Source organism: Acomys minous (assembly GCF_964271855.1).
Source record: "Acomys minous genome assembly, chromosome: 18".
Lineage (NCBI taxonomy): Eukaryota > Metazoa > Chordata > Mammalia > Rodentia > Muridae > Acomys > Acomys minous.
Genome location: NC_140501.1, coordinates 1,830,421 through 1,855,000, shown reverse-complemented (window position 1 = coordinate 1,855,000; position 24,580 = coordinate 1,830,421). Strand labels below are relative to the sequence as shown.

Sequence of the window (24,580 nt, the reverse complement as noted above, 5' to 3'; positions counted from 1 at the left end):
AGAACCTAATGAATGAAAGTTTATCTGGGTAAAATGGTCTTTAGGGCAGAACCAGCTTCAGACCAATCCCTTGTAAATAGTGCTAAATACCAAGCTGGATGTGGCGTGCTTGGGAGGAAAAGCAGGAACATCAGTAGCTCAAGGCCGCCCTCAGGTCCTTCGTGAGTCTGAGAGCAAACAGCCCCGGCTTCAACAACAGCTACTAAATAAGTATTACGGCTCTTGTTAGCGTTATACCCACCCATTTTCTGGCTACACTGCATCTTTGTTACCGAACAGAGTAAAGAAAGAAAGCAGCAGATCGTGGATTCTGGCCTGTGAAGAGTGAGCATGCTGTTGTCGAGGGCAGTCAGCTATGAACCAGGATCTCGGCTACGCTAGCGTTCCACTCAGTATCCGAGACGAGCCTTGTCATAGGCTGTACCTGAGCTCAGCCGTTGACCAGCGAGCAGAACCTCCTAACCACAGCCAGAGAGTGCTTTATTCACACCACGTGACTTCTGGTCCCATCCGGCAGAGTCGCTGAGAACTTGAAGTGTTCTAAAAAGCAGTATGCTAAGCAAGGTGCATGGAGGAAAAGTGATGTGAAGTGAATTTTAAAAGAAACTTAGGAATGTTTTAAAGTTAAATATAAACAGCTGAGAGACTGTCAAACACTGGCTACCTTGACAGCTGTAAGATGAAATCTGATGTCTGGACTGGTGACTAAAAGGCCGGTCACCTCTCCCCTGTGTCCTAGCCTTTCTGCTATCAGCTCCTTGTATTAATGTGAGCAACGCCACGTCCACGTCCTCTTATGCTAATCAAAGCACTGTCAGATTATGGTTTTTGTAAAATTGCTCACCAAAATTTATCGCTTTAAGTTATAACTTTGAAATTAAATTAGAAAAATAATTTTATTACCAAACAGCAAACTAATTTATGCTACATTCATAGGCAGTTAAAAAAATAATTGAATCAGCCCATGCCTTTAATCACAGCATAGGGTGTAGAAGCAAGTGGATCTCTGAGTTTGAGGCCAGCCTGTTCTATAAAGCAAGTCCAGGACAGCCAGGGCTGCACAGAGAAACCCTGTCTTCGAAACAAAACAAAACAAAACAAAATGAATTGAATCGAGGAGATCTGAAAACAGCTCATTTTAAACATGGAAACTGTATAACAGTGACAATGCCTCTTTAAGAGGTGTGAAAGGAGGAACAACAACAGCAAAATGCAGTAATTCTTTTTTAATATATTTTATTAATTCATTCATATTACATCTCAATTGTTGTCCCATCCCTTGTATCCTCCCATTCCTTCCTCCCTCCCATTTTCCCCTTACTCCCCTCCCCTATGTCTGTGACTGAGGGGACCTCCTCCCCTGCATATGCTCATAGAGTATCAAGTCTTCTTAAACCTAACCCACAGCTCAGCATTGCATACAATGTTAAGTGTGAAGCCTCTCATTTCTATCTCTATGTCTTAAAGCTGTTAACTTTTTAAAAAGGAGATACATATTTTGTTCTATCATTTAGAAAGTTAGACAATCCTGTCTCAGCCAGTCTCCTGAGCTGTTCCCACATAACGGAATTAGCATTTGTGTCACCTGCTTTGCTGTCCTTCTGGGTCTCTTCTTCCATGTCAGGAGCTAAGATTTTAAGCTTCTAAGCTTAGAGTCTGGAGCTTCCAAGTCTGGAGCACTGTTTCGTCTCTCCTGGTGTGTATGTGTGTGTGTGTGTCTTTATTCTTCCTTTTTGTTTTATAAGAATTTCTTTTTTCTCTCTCTTTTTTCATTTTTTAAATAAGTATTTCTTTGTTTTCTTTTTTTTTGTTAATTTATTCAGATTACATCTAAATTTTTATCCCCTTGCTTGTCTCCTCCCATTCCTTCCTCCCTCCCGTTCCTCCCTCCCTCCCTCTTTCACTCTACTCCCCTCCCCTAGGTCTATGACAGAAGGGGACCTCCTTCCCCACCATATGGTCACAGCCTATCAAGTCTCATCTTGGTAGCCTGCTTATTCTTTCTCTGAGTGTCACCAGGCCTCCCCACCAAAGAAAAGTGGTCAAAATGGGGGCACCAGCGTTCATGTCAGAGTCAGTCCCTGCTCTCCACACAACTGTGGAGAATGTGCTGTCCCTTGGCTAGATCTGAAAATGGGTTCAATGTTTACTGCATGTATTGTCCTTGGTTGGTGCAGTAGTTTGAGCAGACCCCCTGGGTCCAGATCTGCCCATCATAATGTTCTTCTTGTAGGTTTCTAGGACCCTCTAGATCCTTCTGTTTCCCTATTCTCCCATACTTCTCTCACCTAGAGTCCCAATAGGAGGTCTCTGCATCTATCCCAATCTCCTGGTAAGTGAAGACTAGCATGTGACATGCCTCTTGGGCTAGTGTCCAATTATAAGTGAGTATATACCATGTAAGTCTTTCTGAGTCTGGGTTAACTCACAAATTATGATAATTTCTAGTTCAATCCATTTGCCTGCAAATTTCAAGATTTCCTTGTTTTTAGTAGCTGAGTAGTATTCCATAGTGTAAATGTACAATTTCTTTATCCATTCTTTGACTGAGGGACATTTAGGTTGTTTCCAGGGTCTGGCTATTACGAATTAGGCTGCTATGAACATAGTTGAGCATATGTCCTTGTGTGGTGGAGCACCTTCTGGGTATATTCCAAGGAGTGAAATAGCTGAGTCTTGAGGAATCCTTATTCCCAGTTTTCTGAGAAAGCACCAGATTGATTTCCAAAGTCGTTGTACAAGTTTGCACTTCCACCAGCAATGAAGTAGTGTTCCCCTTTCTCTACATCCTTGGCAGCATGTGCTGTTACTTGAGATTTTGATCTTGGCCATTTGGATGGGTGTAAGATTGAATCTCAGGGTCGTTTTGATTTGCATTTCTCTGATGACTAAGGACCTTAAGCATTTCTTTAAGTGTTTCTCAGCCATTTGATATTCCTCTGTTGAGGATTCTTTGTTTAGTTCTGAGCCCCATTTATTGGTTGGGTTGTTTGGTTTGGTGGTGTTTAATTTCTTGAGCTCTCTATTTATTTTGCATATTAGACCTTTGTCAGATGTAGGGGTGATGAAGATCTTTTCCCAGTCTGTAGGCTGTCGCTTTGCTCTGTTAACAGTGTCTTCTGCCTTACAGAAGCTTCTCAGCCTCATGAGGTCCCATTTATTAATTGTTGACCTTAAGGCTTGGGCTGTTGGAGTTCTTCTGTTCAGGAAGCTGTCTCCTGTGCCAATGTGTTCCAGGCTCTTCCCTTTTTCTTCTAACATATTTAGTGTCTCTGGATTTATGTTGAGGTCTTCAATCCACTTGGACTTGAGTTTTGTACATGGTGATAAATATGGGTCTACTTGCATTTTTCTATATGTAGACATCCAGTTAGACCAGCACCATTTGTTGAAGATGCTGTCCTTTAATAAGCATTTCTTTTAAAGTACAATTAGATGTCTCTACAACTGCTTGTCCTATAGGATTGTGTGGTATACCTGGAATGTGCTTTATATTAAAATATGGAAAGAATTGCTTCATCTTACTGGAGACATGTGCAGGGACATTTTTAGCCTTATTTTGTTTGGGTATCCACATAATTGATGTGATTTCCAATAAATGTGTAATTATAGAATTGGCATTCCCTTTACAATATGTGGGAGAGTCCAATCAGTTCTTTCTATATACTGCAGATGTTTGCTTTTAGGGTACTTGTTATTAATTTCTCTCAAATTGTTACTACCAGATCTATGCCAATCTTCGTTGATTACCCACAATGACGTATTCTCAGTATTAGTAAGAGGCACTACAATATTGGCCAGGTCTGTTCCTAACAATTGATATAGTTTTACCCTGCCTTTCATGATTATTTCAGAAACCTTTTCTATGTAAGTCTTTACATTTTTTTTACTTAGTTTATGTGCTTTGAAAATCCATTTTCTATACTATCTTCTTTTTGCATAATGAGCCTGTAGGAGAATGCCTTGAAAGCCAAGCAACCAAAATACAATTGAGTTTAGGATCAATTTGATCCACATATGCATCTCGTACTCTCTGTTCTGCCAGAATTAACTCTCTCTCTGCTTCAGCTGTTAACCATCTTGGGCTGTTTAAGTTCGGATCTCTTTGTAACATTTGAAACAAATTACTTAACTCAGGAGTAGTTATCCAGGCTATATCCAATTAATATCCCATGTTAACTTTTGAAAATTATTAAGAGTTTGCAACTGATGTCTATGGATCTGTACCTTTTATGGTTGAATTTTTGTTGTTTTATTTTATAACCCAAATAGTTAATAGAATCTCTGTACTTTTTCATGAGCAATCTTTTACCCCCAGTATGGCAGAATTCTTTCTGCTTTCTTAAGCATTTTCTCTAAAGTATCTGTGTCAGAATCATCCAACAAAATGTCATCCATGTAATGCTAAATAATAGATTGAGCTAATTACTCATAAATTATTTCTAGTGGCTGTTACACAACATATTGATGTAAAGTTGGACTATTTCACATGCCCTGTAGAAGCACTTTCCAGTGATATCTCTTTACCGGGCCGTTATTATTATGACTAGGTACTGAGAAAGCAAACCCCTCTCTCTCATGCTCATGCAAAGGGATTATGCAAAAAACAATCTTTTAAACCAATTACTATCTGGGTATATTCCAAGGAGTGGGATAGCTGGGTCTTGAGGAAGCCCTATTCCCATTTTTCTGAGAAAACGCCAGATAGCTTTCCAAAGTGGTTGTACTAGTTTGCATTCCCACCAGCAGTGAAGGAGTGTTCCTCTCTCTCCACATCCTCGCCAACATGTGGTGTCATTTGAGTTTTTGATCTTAGCCATTCTGATGGGTGTAAGATGGAATCTCAGTGTCGTTTTGATTTGCATTTCTCTGATGCCTAACGAGGATGAGCATTTCTTTAAGTGTTTCTCAGCCATTTGATATTCCTCTGTTGAGAATTCTCTGTTTAGTTCTAAGCCCCATTTTGCAATTGGGTTGTTTGGTTTTGTGGTGTTTAACACACAACAGGAACATATGCTCAACCATGTTCATAGCTGCTTTATACACAATAGCCAGAACATGGAAACAGCCTAAATGTCCCTCAGTAGAAGAATGGACTAAGAAACTATGGTACATTTACACTATGGAGTATTACTCAGCTATTAAAAACGAGGAATTCCCGAAATTTGTGGACAAATGGATTGACCTAGAAATTATCATAATGAGTGAGTTCACCCAGAAGCAAAAAGAGACAAACGGTATATACTCACTTATATCAAAACACTAGTCCAAGGGATACGTCCCATGAAAAACCTTACTTACCAAGAAAGTGGGTCAGAGGAGAGGACATCCTATTGAGTCTTTAGGCGAGAGTAGCATGGAAGAATAGGGAAATAATAGGACCCACAGGGTCCTGGAAATCTACAAGAAGAACTTTATGACAGGCAGATCTGGGTCCTGGGGTCCTCCTCAAACTAAGGCACCAGCCAAGGAAAAATAGGCAGTAAACTTCGAACCCCTACCAAGACCTAGCCGACGAACACGATATTCTCCACTGTTGAGTGGAGAGTGAGATCTGATTCTCACGTGAACTCTGGTGCCCCTTTTTTGACCATGTCCCCTGGATGGGGAGGCCTGGTGGCACTCAGAAGAAGGATAGCAAGTTACCAAGAAGAGACTCGATAATCTTAGAGCATACATAGGGGGAAGAAGTCTCCCTCAATCACAGACATAGGGGAGGGGAGAAGGGGGGAAGTGGGAGGGAGGGAGGAATGGGAGGAAACAGGGGAAGGGATAACAATCAAGATGTAATATGAATAAATTAATTAAAAAAAATAAAAGCAAAAAAAAAAAATAAACCAATTACTATCATAGGCCATGACTTAGGTAATGGAGAAGGTAAGAGAATTCCAGGCTGTAAAGGGCCCGTTGGTTAGATTACTTTATTCATTGCTCTTAAATCTGTTAACATCCTCCATTTTTCCTGATTTCTTTTTTTTTTTTTTTATAACAAACACAGGGGAATTCCATGGACTGCCAGACTCTTCTATATGTTGAGCTTTCAGCTGCTCCTGTACCAGCCTCCAAGAGCCTGTAGTTTTTCCTTAGTTAAAGGTCATTACTCTACCCATAAAGGTTTGGCAGTCAACCTCTGGAATTTCAGCACTGTGCCCCACCACCCCCTTATAAATTTGCAAACTCAATTCCTGTGATATCCTGTGTTTGGACAATGGGCACAACCTGCAATTGTTTTTGATGACACATGTCAGTACCTTCCTTAGGAGCAGCTGCCATTTCCCCCTTAATTTCATCATGAGCTATCTCTGGGATTGCAGAAATATTAATTTTAACCTCATTGTTGTAAAAGATCCCTTCCCCATAAATTTATGGGCATGTCAGCCATATAAGGTCTCAACTTCCCTGTTTTCCCTTCTGGTCCCGTACATTTAACCCTGTCTCCACTTTGTTTTATTTAAGATAATTTACCTATTCCTATAAACTGTATAAGCTTTCTGGAGTGGCCATTCTGAATTCCAGGATTTTGGGGAAATAATAGTCATATCAGCTTCTGCATCCACTAACCCTTCTAATTTTATCGCCATTCACTTGCAGTTTTACTTTTGGTCTGTAATTGTTAGCCACTGTAGCCCCAATTCCTCCTGTTCTTCTTTGCTTTTAATGTAGGGAAACAGTAGCAGCTGAGCAATCCTATCACCTGTGCTAATTTGCGTCTCTCTTTGTACATATGCGATAATTGTAACTTCTTCCTTGAAATCTGTATCTCTAGTACCTGGATATACATTGACTCCTTGAGAAGCTAATCCACATTTCCCCAAGATCATCCGTGCTGTTCCTGAAGGCAAAGGACCATAAATGCCAGTGGTTATTTTGTAACATTGAATTTCTGGGGATAGGGCAAGAGGTTTATCTGTGGCCAAATCTAGAGCAGCACTGGCCACATTGCATGTGATCAGCAATGCGTAGTGGAGGCTTTGCTGCCTGTTTGTTATCTCCTGGCTTACCAGAAGGAAACAGCTCATATTTTTTTTTTTTTTTTGCTGCGGGGCCTCACGCTGGCAGGCCTCCCATTTCATTTTCCAATGGTAGCAAGAGATTACATCTGACATCTCTCTTAGACCTGTGCTCATTTATCCAATGACATCCCTTGCCACAACATCTGCAAACACCAGGAAGTCTAGGGGTTCCTTCTGAAATTCCATTGCTGCCAGAAATGGCTTGTTCAGTTCTCTGGCAGAAAGTCATGTATTTCTCACAGTTACTGCACTGGACATTATGAGATCTGAGGCTTTTAGCGGCTTGGCCACAACCTCTTTGTAAATGGCCGAATTCACTGCAATAAAGCAGTGGGCATTTTGATGTCTGAGACCTCTAGCTGTAGCTTGTCCTATGATGTTGCCATGGTATCTGAGACCTCTAGCCATGGTGGTGCTCATGCAAGCTGATGTCAGTTAAGTCCCTTCTCCATCTGTCCATTGGGGTTGCTCATTCGTTTAACAGTTTAATTGCTCATGTATATTCAGTATTCACATTCTCAAACACCAAGGTCTCTATCAACACCTGTGTCACATCAGGGTCTGATTGGCCTTGCTCACATCTGAAATCAGTCTTTGTGAGATATCTGTGATAGATTCCTCAGGCCTTGTACAATCCTAGTGAATGAGGTGGATTTTCCCCAGGATCCTCAACTTTGTCTCAAGCTCTTAGAGCCGCCAAGAGACATTGTCCTATAATGGCATCATCAAATAGAATCTGTGCTTTCGGTCTCTCTCTCTCTCTCTCTCTCTCTCTCTCTCTCTCTCTCTCTCTCTCTCTCTGTGTGTGTGTGTGTGTCTGTTTTGTTTTTGGTTTTTGGTTTTTGGTTTTTCTTTTTTTTTTTTTGAGACAGGGTTTCTCTGTGAAACCTTGGCCTGTCCTAGACTCGCTCTGTAGACCAGGCTGCTTTGAACTCACAGCGATCCGCCTGCCTCTGCCTCCCAGGTGCTGAGATTAAAGGTGTGCGCCACCACGCCCGGCTTGAATCTGTTCTTGTAGGTCACCACCCTTCACCAAGCAATTGATCTTTCACAATACTCATTCCCCTTGCTCTTTTTTTGTTGTTCTGTGTTTGTAGCTTCCTCCCTCCACCGCATTGACCATTAACCATTGTAACTGCGGACCAACAGTTACCAGACATTTCCAGTCTTGGGGAATAATTCTGTTTTGGGTAGCCCAGTTACTTAATATTTGTTTAACACAAGGGGAAATGTATCCATAAGAAACAACAGCCCCTTTGAGATTCCTCGGATTTTTCATTTCTATAGGACACCACATCGTCTCATCTTAATCATGATCAGCACCATTAGCAGGCGTGTGCTGCACAATTGCTGGGGAAGCTGGTGGTGGTTCTGTAATGCCAGGCCATTCTTCCTCTAGTGACACAGTTGGCTCAAAACAGGCTGTTTTCTTTAACCCTGTCACTCTGCACAACCTCTCCCTCCTCCTGGCTGTGTGCCATGCCTCTCCCCCCCCCCCCACAACTGCAAGGTACCCGGCCAGGAAGCGATCTGCCTTCTAACCTGGTTTTTCTCTTTCGTCCTGTGGGAAGCTCCTGTTTTCCTGCCCACTCACCGGGTCTGAGCTCCTGTAGTTTCCCCTTCCTGGGTGCTGTTCACTTTCCTGGCTCTCCCACCTCTACCTGCATCCTCCCCAGTTGCACAGCCAATGCTGCAACCCTATAGAAATAAGAGAATAGAGTGACTGGTTTTTGGCTTTTCCATTCCATCCTTCCTTGTTCTGTTTTGTTTTGTTTGCTTGTTTCTCAGACCCCTCCACATCCACTTGAAAATTTTCAAACTGCTCAACTATTCTCCCAACCATTTTTGAAACAGAATATAGGAAGAAGAAGAAAAACAAAAAACAAAACAAAACAAACAAAACAAAACAAAACAACCCCCCCCCCCAGAAAATCCCTTCTGGAAGCACAGTGGCAGAGAGCTCCATGGCAGCAGCTGCAGTGCTTCTTTCTGATGTCCTGAAACAGAACACTCAGTCTTTCTTTCCCTGCCATCCTTCCTGTGGCATTAGAAATCCAGCTTCCCACTGTGCCCAGCCCCGTGTCTGGGTGCCATGTGTAACCCGGCTTTTTGGCTACTTTCCTGGGTTCTTACATCTACCACTGTCCTCCACCTGCATTCCTTCCAACCCCAGATACTTGGTAGGTGAGAAAGAAGGCTACGGGGGAAAGTGGGCGCCAACCTCTTTAGATTACTTCATGTTGATTAGGGGCATTGATTTCTTTAGGGTAAGTCGAATGTTTGTCCTCAGAACACCAGCAGCCAGCAATCCAGAAACAGCAAAAGCAGCAGCAGGAACCCACAGCAGCAAGGGGAGCAGCAGCCACCACAGGCCCTCTCAGGGCTCTCCCATTCATACCCTCTTAAGAATTCCCAGAATTCCAAACAAACTATCTGGAGCTTGTAAAAAAAAAATGCCCCTCCCCCCCCCCCCCCACCAGCATGAGACAAATCATAGTCAGCTGCTGTGGACAGTCTGAAGCAGCCCCATATCCCACACCTGGGATTAAAACAAAAACATGTTTAGATAACATAACTGGGATTTTAAAGAAACCAGAATCCTCACTACAAGCCTCTTTCTTCTACACTTTAAGAAAGTGCTGATTACAGGGAAATGAAGACAAGAAAACACATAGGCACAAAGATGACAAAAATCTTTGACAAATGGTGGAATGATTCCAGATTCAACTTAGAAAGCAGTAATTTGAATTAAAAAAATATGTTCTCCATAAATTTAAACCTGAAAGTAAAAACTCCAGAAATTTACAGTTTATTTAAATGTTTTAAAAATTAAATTAAAAAGAACCAAGAGCCTCTTATTTATTTCTAAGCACTTTTCCTTAGGAACTCCAAAACATTTAATACAGGAAAATGATGGTTTTTGACTTAATATTAGCTAGAAAATAGAACTGCAGCCTACCTTGGTTCCAAGCAGTAGAGCTGGAGTGTTCACTTGCTGTTGTGACCCTCCCTACTGTGTGTGAGGAGCGTGGAGTGTGATGTTCCTTAACACGGCCTGGGCAGGAAGCTTCACATCCGCCAGTGGCCGAAGTGGAGAAAGCGAACGCTGCGGTGCTTTTCTCCCCTAACTAAACCCTGCCTGCTGCTGTCATCTGGAAGTGATATTTCTGCTTAAGCCCACCATGCCAAGTAGACATTTAATGCAGAGTATGCGTACATTAAATGAAATCCAGATCTCGCCAATATTCAAAGACAGAGACCAGGCTTCCTTTGCCTGCACTGTCAGGATTTAGTATCCTGTAGATGAAGTGAAGTTGGTAAGGTGCTGTGAGGTGTCAGTGGGACCCACAGTCAGGGAGCATCCTGAACAACGTCAGGGACTCTTGGGACCCACAGTCAGGGAGCATTCTGAACAACATCAGGGACTCTTGGCTTCTATTTTGATTTAGAATTTTAAAATAGAACCTTAGCTTTGCTGCAACATGCCTAAATTTCATTTAAAAATTATGCATTTATTTATTACTTATACAATGTTCTGCCTGCATGTGTGCCTGCATGGCAAAGAGGGCACCAGATCTCATTATGGATGGCTGTGAGCCACCATGTGGTTGCTGGGAATTGAACTCAGGACCTCTGGAAGAACAGCCAGTGCTCTTAACCTCTGAGCCATCTCTCCAGCCCCTAAATTTTATTCTTATGAGTGGTGGGAGAGTTCACTGGGACGCATCGTCAATCGCTCTAGTCATGACTGTTACCTTGCATGAACCTAGAACCGCTCTGTTAAAGAGTGGCACAGGCCTCCACCCCTCCCAGGACCCACGCTGTTTTGTCCCAGGCCTGTTGAAATCTCTTCTGGTAAAAATTCTTGACCTGAGCTGTGTGTCCTCTTTCAAATAGCCAGGGCACTGCTGAGAGGCAGAACCTTCTCCCTCTCCCTCTCTTCCTCCCTCTCCCTCCCTCTCTCCCTCCCTCCCTCCTTCTCTCTCTCTCTCTCTCTCTCTCTCTCTCTCTCTCTCTCTCTCTCCCTCCCTCTCCCTCCCTCTCCCTCCCTCTCCCTCCCTCCCTCCCTCCCCCCCCCCTCTCTCCCAACAGCCCTTGGGTTCCAGACAGCAACGTGACTAAAATTCCTTTCCTGGTATGAAGCTGAATTATTCATTTGCTTTTCAGTTGAGAAACCCATGTCACAGTGTGGTGGGCTATGTCGCAGAGGTTAGAAGATTGCGCACAGCCCCTCGAGGGCCAGCCTGCTCCATATCTCAAGTCTAGATGATCTAGGCTCTAACCAGACCAAACCAGACCATCTCCCCAAAGATTGAGCAACACCGCGGAGAAGTCCTGGAAGTGACCTTACTGGAGACGGCAACTGTTTATGTCCCCATAAGAAAGCTCTCTGCAGGTTGAGTTTACCATACTCTGAGCTTAGTGACTCACAGCTCCTAGCACCCAGCGTACAGCACGCTAGACCTCGCCTCATGAGACGAGAGTGGGAGCAGTGACAGGGAGGCGGGGGCAGGGTGGCAGGGGCTCCTCTGTCTGCTGCTCTGTTACTCTGCGGATGCCGTGCAGCACCTTGGAGCCTGTTCACTGCTTGCCACAGAGCTGGGGAGCATACTGTTTTTGTCATTCCAGAAAATACAGTGATGGCAGGTCATCTTAGAGTTCTGCACTGTACAGCGAGTGGGTACTCTGACTAAAAGCTCGTGTGTGTGCGTGTGTGTGTGCGCGTGTGTACGTGTGTGTGTGTGCGTGCATGTGCGTGTCTTCTTCAGTTGCTCTCCACATTATTATTATTATTATTATTAATTATTGTTCTTATAATACAGCAAACTTTATCGATGGTATGTGAGAAAGTCGGGTCCCCAAGCTCCTCCTATTCTAGAGGTCTGGGACCGAAACTGCGATGTGGGGGCTGAGTGGTGCAGACCTACTGCCTGCTTCTGCTCACGTTCTTTCTGGGGTAGGTTGCAGGGCTTCTTCCTCCTTGGAGGCCATGCAAGCATGAAGTCCACCACCGTGTTGCTGTAGCCAACTGCTTTGTCATTCCAGGAGACAAGCTTGACAAAGTAGTTGGTGACGTCAGTGCCAGCCGCAGCATCAAAGATGGAGGAATGCGTATCACTGTTGAAATCCTAGGAGACAACTTGATCCCTAGCATGGTCCAGGATGCCCTTTGGCAGCCTCTCTGATGCCTGCACCATCACCATCTTCCTAATGTTATGCCATCTAGTAGTGTTCTTTTTTAAAATTTTTATTTTAAATTTATTAATTTATTCAGATCACAACTCAATTGTTATCCCATCACTTGTATCGTCCCATTCTTCCCTCCCTCCCACTTTCACCCTATTTCCCTCCCCTAGGTCTAAGACCGAGGGGAACCTCCTCCCCCACTATATGGTAACAGGCTATCAAGTCTCATCTTGGTGGCCTGCTTATTCTTTCCCCAAGTGCCACCAGGCTGCCCCACCAATGGGAGGTAGCCAAATATGGGGCACCAGAGTTCATGTGAGAGTCAGTCCCCACTCTCCACATAACTGTGGAGATCATGCTGTCCATTGGCTAGATCAGAGTAGGGGCTCTATGTTTACTATGGTATTGTCCTTGGTTATCTAGTAGTGTTCTTTCGGTGCTATCTCAGGTCTACATTTGGGGGCAGAAACATGAGAGACCATGCGAACCAGCTTCCTGTCTGCCCTGGGATGGCCTGCCTACAGCCTTGGCAGTAACCAGTGGGGTGTGATGTTCTTTGCAGCCCCATGGCCGTCCTGCTGCAGGTTTCACACAGAGGTCAGTCTTCTAGGTAAAGGTAAAAGCATGGACTACGGTCACGATCTCCTCCACTGAAGCTGTCGTGGATGACCTTGCCCTGTGAGGCTAAGCAGTTTATGGCAAAAGGGAGTTGTTGACCATCTTGAGTGAGCTGTCACACTTTTCACGGTTCATGCCCATCACAAATATGAGGGCATTGGCAGAAGGGCAGAGATGATGGCTCCTTCAGCTCTACTCTTCAGGTAGCCTCCGTCCAGCCTTCCCCACGGCTGTGACCCCACAGCGTGCTCAGCACCGAACCCTGCCCCATTCCTGTTGGCTGGGCCCCAGTCTCACCGATGCCATGGTCCCTGTTCTCCGCCTTGGCTGGTGTGGACCATGCCATGTGTGTAACAATGTTTAGACCTTTTACTTGCGGTTAGTGAAATCAAAGGTGATATCGACAGCCAATCGCTGGAGTTGAAGGCAGCTCTGGTGGCCAGGTGTGTAATGGGGTGAACTCAGTGCCCAGCAGCCCTGGTCATTGTGCCTAAGGGTCAGGCTGGCATTGCAGAGGAGACAATGCAGACATCTCTGGAACGGGCAGGAGTACGCCTCGCTATCTATCTATCTATCTATCTATCTATCTATCTATCTATCTATCTATCTATCTATCTGTTTTGCTTAATTTTGAGACAGGGTTTTTCTTTCTGTAGCTCTGGCTGTCCTGAAATTCACTGTGTAGAGCAGGCTGGCCTTGAAGTCACAGAGATCTGCCTGCTTCAGCCTCCTGAGTGCTGGGATTAGGGTTGCGCCAGCTCACCCAGCTGACCCCGTCATTGTTAGGATGTACTGTTTTAGAGCTGTTCCTACATGAGCACACTGTGTTCACGTAATTCCCAGATCTCTTTTCTAACTCTTCCAGCTTCCTGTCTCCAACACCTCCCTCTCAAGTTCACGAACTCCTGTGCTATAATTACTATTGTTTTATTCACAGCTGCCCCCCCCCCACCAGGTCCAACTAATGTTCCTATATGTACCTGGATTTAAGGCCGTCACTTAGGCTAAGCAAGCTATCAAGGGTTCATCCCTAAAGAAGTGATTCTTACCACCTTAACAGCCAGGAACGGCCTGTAGCTCTTCACCTAGGGGTAGGGCTGTGTCAGTTTCCCCTCCGTCCACGTTGGCACGTTGGCTGGTGTGACCTTGCACAGGTGTTTCTCAGGCAGCCATATAACTGAGAGTGTGTGGGTGAGCCTCCTCGTGATGTCTGGCAGACACCATCTCACAGGGGTTGTTCTTATAACCTGGCCCTGAAAATCTTTCTGTTGCCCCCTCCACCATGTTCACTGGGCTTTGGGCACAGCAATTGTGTCACAGATGTCACTTTGGGGCTGGGGACCCCACTGTCGCTCATTTTCTGCACTCTGACCAATTGTGGCTCTGTGGTAGCCTCTGTGCTGCGAAAGGAAGCTTCTTTGACGAGGTGCGACAGTTGCACGTATCTAGAAAGCACGCGATGAGGCTTCCTGTTTGGCCTGGGCATGGAAAGGCCAACCTGCCTCACCCACCCACTCACTCACTCACTCACTCATTGATTTTTGCGTCAGGATCTGTCGGTGAACCTGGAGCCCACTGAGTCAGCTAGCCTGGCTGCCTGGTGAGGGCCTTCCTGCCTCTCCCACCCGTGCCGGGGTTGCAGCTGCCTTGGACATCTCTCACATGGGTACTGGAGATCTGAATGTAGGTCGTAATGTTTGTGTGACAAGCATTGTACCAACGAAACCATCTGTCCAGTTTCTTTAGTTTTCTTTATAAAAGCATTTTAGGTTTCTTTTTTTTAACATTGACATTTTTTATTTGGCTTACCATCATGTGTGAGATCAATTTCTTTTTATGTTGATTTTTGAAGAACTACGCTATTTAAAGGAGTCAGTGGTACATGCCCAAGAGGTTTATAACTAGAATGGGCAACAGCAGGTTTTATTCTGAGGTCTAGAAAACATGGATTAACCTCGTAACCTCTTTCTTCTTCTTTTGTAATGTTTTGGAATGAGCCAGCAGCCTTATGTCCCACAGGCCAGTGGCCTTCGTGTGAGCCCTCACATGCTTGTATCAATTTATGAAAATGCTCTTGCTGACTCAGCGTATCTCATATGCTAGCTTCCTGTGCTAGTGCTGGGAATGGCCTTTTCTACCAGGAACCTTCCTTCCTTAAACAGATAATAGCCTTAAAACCTAGAATTTGGGTTCTTTGGGTAGTTTAGCAAATTTTTTTAATTGTCCTTTGTCTCTTGTGTGATGCTGACTTTATGATTCTCTAAGCATCAATTCTGGAGCTCCTAAAGTGTGTGCATTTGGAGAAAATGTAAATTCATAGATGAGCAATTTGCTAACCTGAAGTAGAAAGTATTTATTGTTTTAAATTTTACAAGTATTTATTCCTTCTCTGTGTGTGCACCTGTCGGGAGGCTGGAGGAGGAAGGCATCAGGTACCCAAGTCTGTCAGTTTCTGCCGTAAACCCTTGGACATGGCCCCTCAATTTACCTGGATTTGCTGGTTTGCTTACCTGAGTTAGCTAGTGACCCAGGGGACGCTGCCACCCACAGCGTTGGGTTGTAGGTGCTTGGCGAGCATGCCTGGTGTTTTACCTCCGTCCTGGGCATCTGAACTCAGGTCTAATGTTTACCCGACAAGCACTTTTGCCCACTGAATGTCTCTCCTCTGTTCTCATTCCCAAAATAAAGTCTGTTGTAAATTAAACTCATTATTTTCCTAACATGATCCTTAAACTTCACCTCTTGGCTCCATTCTCATGTCAAACTTTATCAGAAACATAAAAATCATAGAACTTAGAAAATGAGCAGAATCTTGCAGCAGCAATTTTGGATTTTTCATGTTTTTTTTTTCTGTGAATCACCATTAATTTCCAATGATGATGAGAATCCCAGCTCTTGTGATCATTAAATGACATTTATCTGCATTCAGTTATTTACCATTCTTAGCAAACTTAAAAGGACCTAAAAAGTAGATTTTAAAAAGTAAATCTTAGCTGGCACACGCCTTTAATCCCAGCACTCAGGGAGGCAGAGGCAGCCTACCGCTGTGAGTTCAAGTCCAGCCTGGTCTACAAAGCGAGTCCAGGGCAGCCAAGGCTACACAGACAAACCCTGTCTCAAAAGACCAAGGTATATGTCTCTTGTGTTCACCATGGATAACAAGAGATAGAGTTAATAGCACCATATCCAAAGGTTATTAATGGATAAAGTTTGTTTGTTCTCAAGTTTAAAAATCTCACCATTCACTCCGGTCAGAAATCTGGGACTTTGGAACAGTGGTACCCTCACCATCAGTCTTCTGGCAACACTCTCACCCTTTTATCATCTACCTATCATCTATCTATCTGTCAGTCTATCCATCCATCTATCATCTATCTATCATGTATCTATCTATCTATCTACCTATCATCTATCTATCTATCTATCTATCTACCTACCTATCTATCTATCTGCCATCACCTATCTATCTGTTTTTTATTATAGCATTGTGGGAGCCAGGGGTCTGAGATTTTCTTCAATCACACATGGCTTCTGACCTGGAGAGCATCCTAAATACGTGGATGAAAGAAAGTCCCCTCACTCAAGCCTTTGTCTGAGGAGAACCGACCTGGTGTGCTTACTGACCATTTCTCTTTCCTGTCACATGGCATAAAGAATAGTCGCTAAGTACATGCTTGATGTGAGCATTTTGGGGATAATTCTGCATTTTGGAGGAAGTCATTTTCTTTAAATTAGAACACGTGCAGAGCGTCGGGTTGGTCAGGGGTCCAGGCCGCCTGGCTGCTGTTCATCAGCAGCTTTGCTCTGTAATCGCAGAGTATTTCGATGTTCTCACTTGCGTTATCATCTCCTAAGCCCTTTGTGTGGACACCCTGATTGCTTGATTGCATCTACCTGGCACAGCGCTTTTAAAGCAGCGTTGATGATAAAATAATGCAGCTTAGCAGGTAAAATGAAAAGACAGTTGTTGGGCAAAGCGTGCTTGCTGCTGCTTCTTGGCTTTGCATCCTGCCCAGTGAGTTCCAGCTCGGCGCATGCAGAAGCACGCCGATTGTCAGCTTGTGGCTTCTTCATGCTGCGGAAGGCACAGGTTACTGGCAAGTAGAGGCCTGCCACTCTTCCTATACAGACCAGACATATTTTTCATGTGTTTTACATTTTTGTAGCTTTGTGTAAGATCTTTCTCCCATCAAAGAAGGTTCTACTAAAAGCGTGTAAAAATGTGGATGGAATTGTAGTTTATGAACATCTACTGTGGCCAAAGAGATTCCTCACATTGGATTCTACAGTTCCTAGCGTGAGTGGCCGTAGGTCCTGGGTTCCTGTGTGGTCGGCACCCTGTGGACCTAGCCCTCTTACCATCCTAGTGTTCTCTTTGTATCACTGCTCAGTGTAGTGCCTTACACAGTCGTTGATGGGTTTTAGGACATGTTATACCCAAATAAGACATTTTTGATATTAGAAATGGGAGGAATTTAAGCCACCAGCAGAAACAGAAGTTCTCTCTGGCCTCCTCCCACCTCCTCCCGTGAAGCAAGTCATAAAACTGTAGAAATTGTTGTTTTTTTTGTTTTGTTTTGTTTTGTTTTGTTTTTAGCTCTTCTTGAGTAGGTCAGAAGATCTTTGCAGGAGAAGTGCTAGGGGCGGAGGGACAAGGCGGACAGGCTTCATTACGTTTCTCCCAGTTAGTTATGATGTCATGCTCATACGCTGCCCTGCCGCTTGCACAGCTGACAGTGTTTCATCAGACGCTCAGCAAACCTCTGTAAAAACCCTGAGAACTTCTTGCGGGCTGGGGTGTGTATACTTTAGTGGTAGGGGTTCTGCACAGCAGATGTAGGGCCCTTGTTAGCTGTTCCTTTGGCTCCCATTTCCTTATGAAGCCAGCCTTGTATTGTATGCAGCATAGAGGCTTTTCTTCAGTCAGTCTGTCTTTTACAGTTGGCATAACAGGAGTAAACCGCAGGAGCAGAGGGAAGGGAGTGACGCTCCTTTCATCACTTGATTTACTTCAGCCAGAATTGGCAGGCCACTTACTTGGCCAATCCCCAAATGAACCGAAACTGAATTTTCCTTTCTTCTATCTGCTTCTATCATCTCAAGTTAAAGACATTGGTGTTTTTCAATATATCATCTCTCAATAATTTATTTCATTTGTGTTTTATTTTTATTTCTGTGAGAAGGTCTCACTGTGTAGCCCAGGCTAACTTTGAATTTGTCTTCCTCCTGCCTCTGTCTCCCAAGTGTTGGGTTGACAGGTGTGCACTGCCACGCCCAACTTCATTTCTAGTTTCCTCTGATGTCTGATGCATTTGAGCAATTTTCAGCCAGTTTTCTTTGTCTTACGGCTTCCGTGTTTGCCTCCTGGACGTGAGTATTGGCTTATCTCCTACTGTACGGCTCGAGCTGGCTTCCAGTCTCCTGGACATGTGTCTTTCCACATCACCCTTTCATCACTGACCTCTTATACTTTCACTTCCTCTTCTGGGAGGTTTAAATCTTCCTGAGACATTTTTGGAGGGCACTCCAAGCTACACACTATATAGCTACTCTGGTTATGAAAAAATTTTTTCCCAAATGAGAGTTCTGTATAAGTAGCAATGCAAATATACGATGTATCGTCTACACATCCCTCAGGTAAGGCCCTGAGAGAACTAAGTCAGATGCCTTCCCCAGGGTGCCCAGCATACACTCCTGCCTTGTCATTAACTCCATTTCTTGACCCTATGACCTCATCTTACTTTTCTAGTCTGGGCTTTGGTGGCACTGCATATCTAATTCTTTGTCATGTCTCTAATCAGTTCCTCCATTAGCACTTAAAATAAAACTATAATGATGTCAACACAAACAGGTGGATGTGAGGGAAAAATTAGATCATTATTTTGGCTTTGGTACTATTTGCGTACCTAGTGCCGACAGAGGCCAGAAGAGGGTGTTAGACCCCCTGAAACTGGGGTTACAGGTATCTGTGAGCTGCCATGTGGTGCTGGGATCCAAACCCAGGTTTACCACCAGAGTGGCAAGTATTCTTAGCTGCCGAACTATCTCTCCAGCTCCCAAGCTTACTTTTAACTAAAACCATGTTTGTGCCTGTTAAATTCCCACATTTTCTTGACGCATCAGGTATCTGTCTCTGTTCCTTGAGTTTGCTGGGGTCTGTGTGGTCACAGCATCTAGCTCAAAGGTGGGCACACAGCTGGTGTTTAATAAACGTGGGTGTTTGTGTTTTGTTGCTGCACTGTGTGGAAGACAAGAGGATACAGGGGTTTACGAGGCAGTCTGGGAGGGGATGTACTGTTTATTTAATGAGAGCGTGTTACAGGTAAGTACAGTGTCATGTCAATTGTGTTTTCAAAGAAGAGTGTTTACACAAGTGGTGTTCTCCACCGCTTTGCTCTTGGCGGCCGAGCTTTGCTCTGTTTGTCTGTGGTCTATTGTGCTATACGGCAATATGATAATCTACATTCTGATACACCAGCGCACATGCTTATTTTAACTTTGGCTACAGAAATAATAGTTAAATAGTTACATAGTTGCATATATATATGCATATATAAATAGTTACATAATTGCATATATATATATGAGCTTTTGTCTGAGAAAAATTGTGATTTCATATCATGCTCTTTTGTTTTAAGTCCCAACCTATTTTCTCCTCAGGCAGCAGAAGACGTCACTTTCATTGGGCCTGATACTCACGCTATCCAAGCCATGGGTGACAAGATAGAGAGCAAACTGTTGGCCAAGAGGGCAAAGGTCAACACAATCCCTGGTTTTGATGGAGTAGTGAAGGTGAGAAACGTTCACTTAAATCTTTATGGTTTGTCTCCTCAGTCAAGCATTCTGTGGCAAAACATAATTATTTTTATATATATGAGAAAAACAGAGCATTTCAAGCCAGGCTGCTATCGACGCTGTAAACTATGAGCAGGGAGAAGACATTGATTTACTGCATTTAATGAGTGGATAGGATAGTGGTGTGAATTGTTATTGGGAAAAACTTACATGGTGGATGCCTTTAATCCTCGTACCAGGGAGGCAGAAGCAGGTAAATCTCTGTGAGTTTAAAGCCAGCTTGGCCTACATAGCAAATTCTAGGTCACCCATGGTTATACAGTGAGGCCGTCTCATGAGAGAGAGTGAGAGAGAGAGAGAGAGGAGGGGGGGAGGGAGAGGGAGGGAGAGAGAGGGGGGGAGAGAAGGGGGAGGGAGAGAGAGAAAGAGAGAGGGGGGAGAGAGGGGGGAGGGAGAGGGAGGGAGAGAGAGAAAGAGAGAGGGAGGGAGGGAGGGAGAGAGAGGGGGGGAGAGAGAGGGGGAGGGAGAGAGAGAAAGAGAGAGGGGGGAGAGAGGGGGGAGGGAGAGGGAGGGAGAGAGAGAAAGAGAGAGAAAGAGAGAGGGAGGGAGGGAGGGAGAGCACAGTCAAATCCCCTGAGCGTGTCTCTCTTTGCATCCTCTATCTGCCAGCTTCCAGCTTCTGCAGCTCTGAGTAGCTTGACAGAAGGTACCAGGCACATTGGCCATATCAAGCCCATGTAGCCTTAAGCCTTGGACAGTGTCTAGGGCTCTTAGGGCTGAGGGCAAGTGTGGGTTAATTGCCATCTAAGATCCAGCAAAAATGTTGAGTCTTTCAGTCACAAAGTACAAGGAACCTCCCCAAACGAGCTTGGCAGTAAGTTTTATTTATTTAACTGTTTATTTTACCCCAGTGTGGGAGGCTCTCCTATGAATCCTAGGCCCCAGGCTCTTGATCCTGTTGCTCTGTCTCTGGAATGGTGGGACTGCAGGCTCAGGCCACCTCACAGGGTCTTGGCAGCAGACTGCTGTTTATCTGAACCTCCAGGAAAACCACACCCTGCCCAATTGCCTGGCCACACCTTGGCCAAGCACAGAGCAGAGTGTTTTCACTATTAGCCCTTTAGCGGATACACACTGTCCTCTCTTTACTTTGTTGGTGTAGAGGTGGATAGAGAAGGGTTTTTTTGTTTTGTTTTGTTTTTCTTTCTTTCCTTTTCTTTTCTTTTTTTTTTTTTTTTTGCTGTTGTTTGTTTCCTGACAATGCACCTGGCCTGTTGAGATCTTCAATTTGAATCTTATTTAATCACAACAGTACCGATGAGCCAGAGTCCAGATTAACCCTGGCTTCCCATTGAATATCAGTGTCCCTAGGGATTCAAGGAAGAGGCTTTCGGGAGCATTTGTCTGATAAGTCAGCTTGACAGTAAATGCTCTCTTGTGGGAGTTAATAGGTGTAGGGTCTCCTACGGAGAGGCGCTGCTCCTTGATTAGAGGTCTAAAGGTGAACTCTGTGGACACTGGAAGAGTGTGGGATGTCATCCCCACCTGTCACACAGGTGGTTTACAGCTAGAGGGAACGCTTGTGTGACATTGGCAGGGCTAGGGTTGATACTGCATCTATAGCCGCAAAACTGTACACATGTCTCTGTTAATTGTCAGACTCTTCTTGTGAGCTGAAGGGCAGAGGGGAAGGAGGTACGTGATTTTGTGTTAGAGAATTGCCTCCTACTGTTCCCACACACGCCAGTTCTTTTATATGATACAGAATAATTATTTTTCCACTAGTATTATTTTTTTTTGTTTATATTCTATAGGTATTTTTACAGAAAAAAGTGGTGCTTAACTTTTGGAGTGGCTTGCTAGCCCATTCTGGGTCTTTTATGACCTTTAAATTTGATTTTTTTCAAATGTACGTTATAATTCTGTATATGTATTCTGATGTATAGGACAGCTATAATTCCTGTGTGCTGTTGATAGGAATGTAAGTTTATGTGCCATTATGAAAATTTATATGAAGTTTCCTCAAGAAACTGTAAATAGAATAGGATTCAGCTGTGCCATCCCTAGCTATTTAACAGAAAAAAATCAAAGTCTCCGTACAATAGAAGACCTGCTCATTCCTGTTATAACAGCTGCACCACAGATAAAGAACATGTGGTATATCCATGACACAGTGGAGGACTTTTCAGTCATTAAGGATAAATTGTGTCATTTGTAGGATGTAGGTGTACTTTTAAAATGTATTTTTAGTTTGGTTTCTCTCTCTCTCTCTCTCTCTCTTTCCCCCTTCTCCACCCCAATCCCTTCTAACACCCCAACACCAGGTAGGAGAGAAAGAAGGTTAGTGGGGAGAAGGGGGTGTAGTTTTCCTTAGCTACTTCCTGCTGTTTAGGGTCCTTGGGTTCTTTGGGGCAACACCACCAATCTCCGTCACCAGGATATTCGGCCAGCAACAGCAAACGCAGCACAGCCTTCTTCTCAGCTGGGATATACTGGAGCAGGACCAGGGATTAAAACAAAAACATGTTTAAAGGAATCAAATGGCCACAAGAGCAGGAAACTGTATGGAACTGGAGATGATAATGTTTAGTGAAATAAGCCAGACTCAGAATGGCAAATATTTCTCCTGTACGTGGGACACGGGAAGGAGGTCCATGAAAGTGGAACAGGGCGATGCTTGAAAATAAAACGGGGTTGGTAGATTGCTTGCCCATTGTGCAAAAAAATCTTGTGTTGAGTCCTCAGCACTGCACAGGCCTGCCAATCAGCATTCGGGAGATGGAGAGAGGAGGGTCGGAAGTTCAAGGTCACCCTTGTCTACATACTGAATTTGAGGCCATCCTACTATCCATGAGACTCTATCTCAAAAGAAGGAGAAAGAAAGGAAGAAAGAAAGAGAAATAGTAAAGGGACTGTTAGGAAATAGGGAAGGGGCCAATGAGGTGGGATAATTATCGGTAGTGGAGGATAAATATGATCAAAATATCTTTATCCATTTATGAAGTATCATGACAGGTTTATGTTGTTCTCGACAATTAACATACACCAAGTAAACAACTTATAGAACAATCCTCCCCTCTTTCCATTTGTCCTTCCTTCCTTCCTTCCTTCCTTCCTTCCTTCCTTCCTTCCTTTCTCCTGTTCTTGAGCTATCCTTTTCATTAGTGAGAGGTGAATGTCTAAAATGTAATTTTTAAGTAGTCATCTGGGCACCATATATTTGCCTTTAACAAGTTTAGGTTTATTCACCATTTATGTGGTGGTTTGAAGGAGAATGATCCCCCTCGGCTCCTATAGTTGAACGCTTGGTCCTCCGTTGGTGGAACTGTTTGGGAAGGGTTAGGATGTGCGGCCATGCTGGAGAAGATGTGTCCCTAGGGCTGCTATTCTCCGTTGGTTCTTTTGTCTGCCTGTTGCTGGTGGATCCAATGTGTGCTCCAGCGACCGCTCCAGTGCAATGCCTGTGGCCTGCTGCCATGCTCGCCACCATGGTGGTCACGGTCTCTACTGCCCTCTGGAACCGTGAGCACCAAATTAAACCCTTTCATGGTGTTTAGCCACAGAAATAGAAAAGTAACTAAGACATCACCTAATTAACGTGCTCCCAGGAGATGGAGAGCAGAGCAAAGATTATAACATGAGGTTCTTGTACAAGGAAGCTGACTCTAGGAGTAAGGAAACGGAATTAAGCAATGTCTACTTGCCGCTCACCCTGACTTCAAAGAGCTTGAAGTTCCCACAGGAGACTAAAAACCACTCAGACAGTTTAGCCTGTCTCAGCGATACGCATCCCTGAACGCAGACCCACATAAGAAGGGCGCTGAACCCAGGGTTTGTGTGTTCCTCATTTTAGTGAAAGTGATATCTAAGAAGTAGGTGAGAGGCAGTGAGTTAGGCACAAGGGAGTGTGATGGTGGACTCCAGGCTGCCAGTGGAAACATGGTCCTGGAGGATCAAGGGACAGAGAGGTGGGGCCAACTCTAGCGCACCGTGATAGGCTATAGTAAGAGAGCCGGTGAGGGTGGTGACATGTGTGCTACCAGTGCTGTGCAGGCTCCAGCCTATGTCATGCAAATGGTTAACATGACACAGTCCTGTAAGAAGAAAAGTCATTTTGGGGAGTGGAGAATGTAGCTCTGTGGGTGGAATGCTTACCTAATCCTAATATGCCTTAAGCCTTTACCCCAGGGCTGAGGAAAACTAGATGTGGTTGTGACAGCTGTAATCCCAGCACTTCGGAGGATCAGGAGCTAGAGGCCATCCTGGGCTACAAGTGGGTTCGAGGCCAGCCCTGTCTCAAGTGAATGAGTGAATGAATGAATGAATGAATGAATGTCACTTTTGTTTGCTAAGTGTCAAGGGCATTAGCATAGAGTTAAAACTTAAGGTTGATACTGAAATTGGAATCCTCTTCCATTTTTTTAAGGCAGGAAATGGCAGGGCATGATATAGTGCTGGGGTGAAGCAGAGCCATTGAGAAAGACAGCCAAGGCTGGGTCAGTAGGGCGATGATGTGATGTCATTGGATGTATGATGTCACTGGTGATTATAGTTGTGTCACCAACAATATGGTTTTTGAATTTAATGTCTCAGAATCTTTATCCTTGTAATCCTAGCACTCCAGAACTGGGATGGGAGGATCACTTCAAGGTCAGCCTGAGTGAGGCCCTCTCACTCTGAAAGAGAGCTTTTCTATGCTTGCTGACAGGATGATGCACAGGAAGTCTCGTGGGAAAGTGTGTGTGTTGGGGGGCAGAGGATAGAAGGGCCTGGAGGTGACAGGAGCTCCCCATGAAGACCAACAGCGCCAACTAAGCAGGGCCCAGAGGGGCCTGTGGGGTCTGAGGCACCAGCCAAGGACTTTGTGTGGACAGGACCTAGGCCCTCCACATAGATGTAGCCAATGGAAAGCTTAGGCTCCACGTGGGTCCACTAGTAAGGGGAGTGAGGGCTGTCTCTGACATGGA

General features: G+C 44.4%; 1 protein-coding gene across 3 annotated transcripts in view; it reads left to right on the top strand.

The window, feature by feature from the left end:
* Positions 1–24,580, top strand: part of PCCA (propionyl-CoA carboxylase subunit alpha) — a 305,003-nt gene that overhangs the window by 66,606 nt on the left and 213,817 nt on the right. For all 3 annotated transcript variants that reach the window (XM_084767907.1, XM_084767906.1, XM_084767905.1), the window contains one exon: positions 19,479–19,610. In XM_084767907.1, the coding sequence (XP_084624033.1) occupies positions 19,479–19,610 (132 nt within the window). The remainder of the gene's footprint in view (positions 1–19,478; positions 19,611–24,580) is intronic.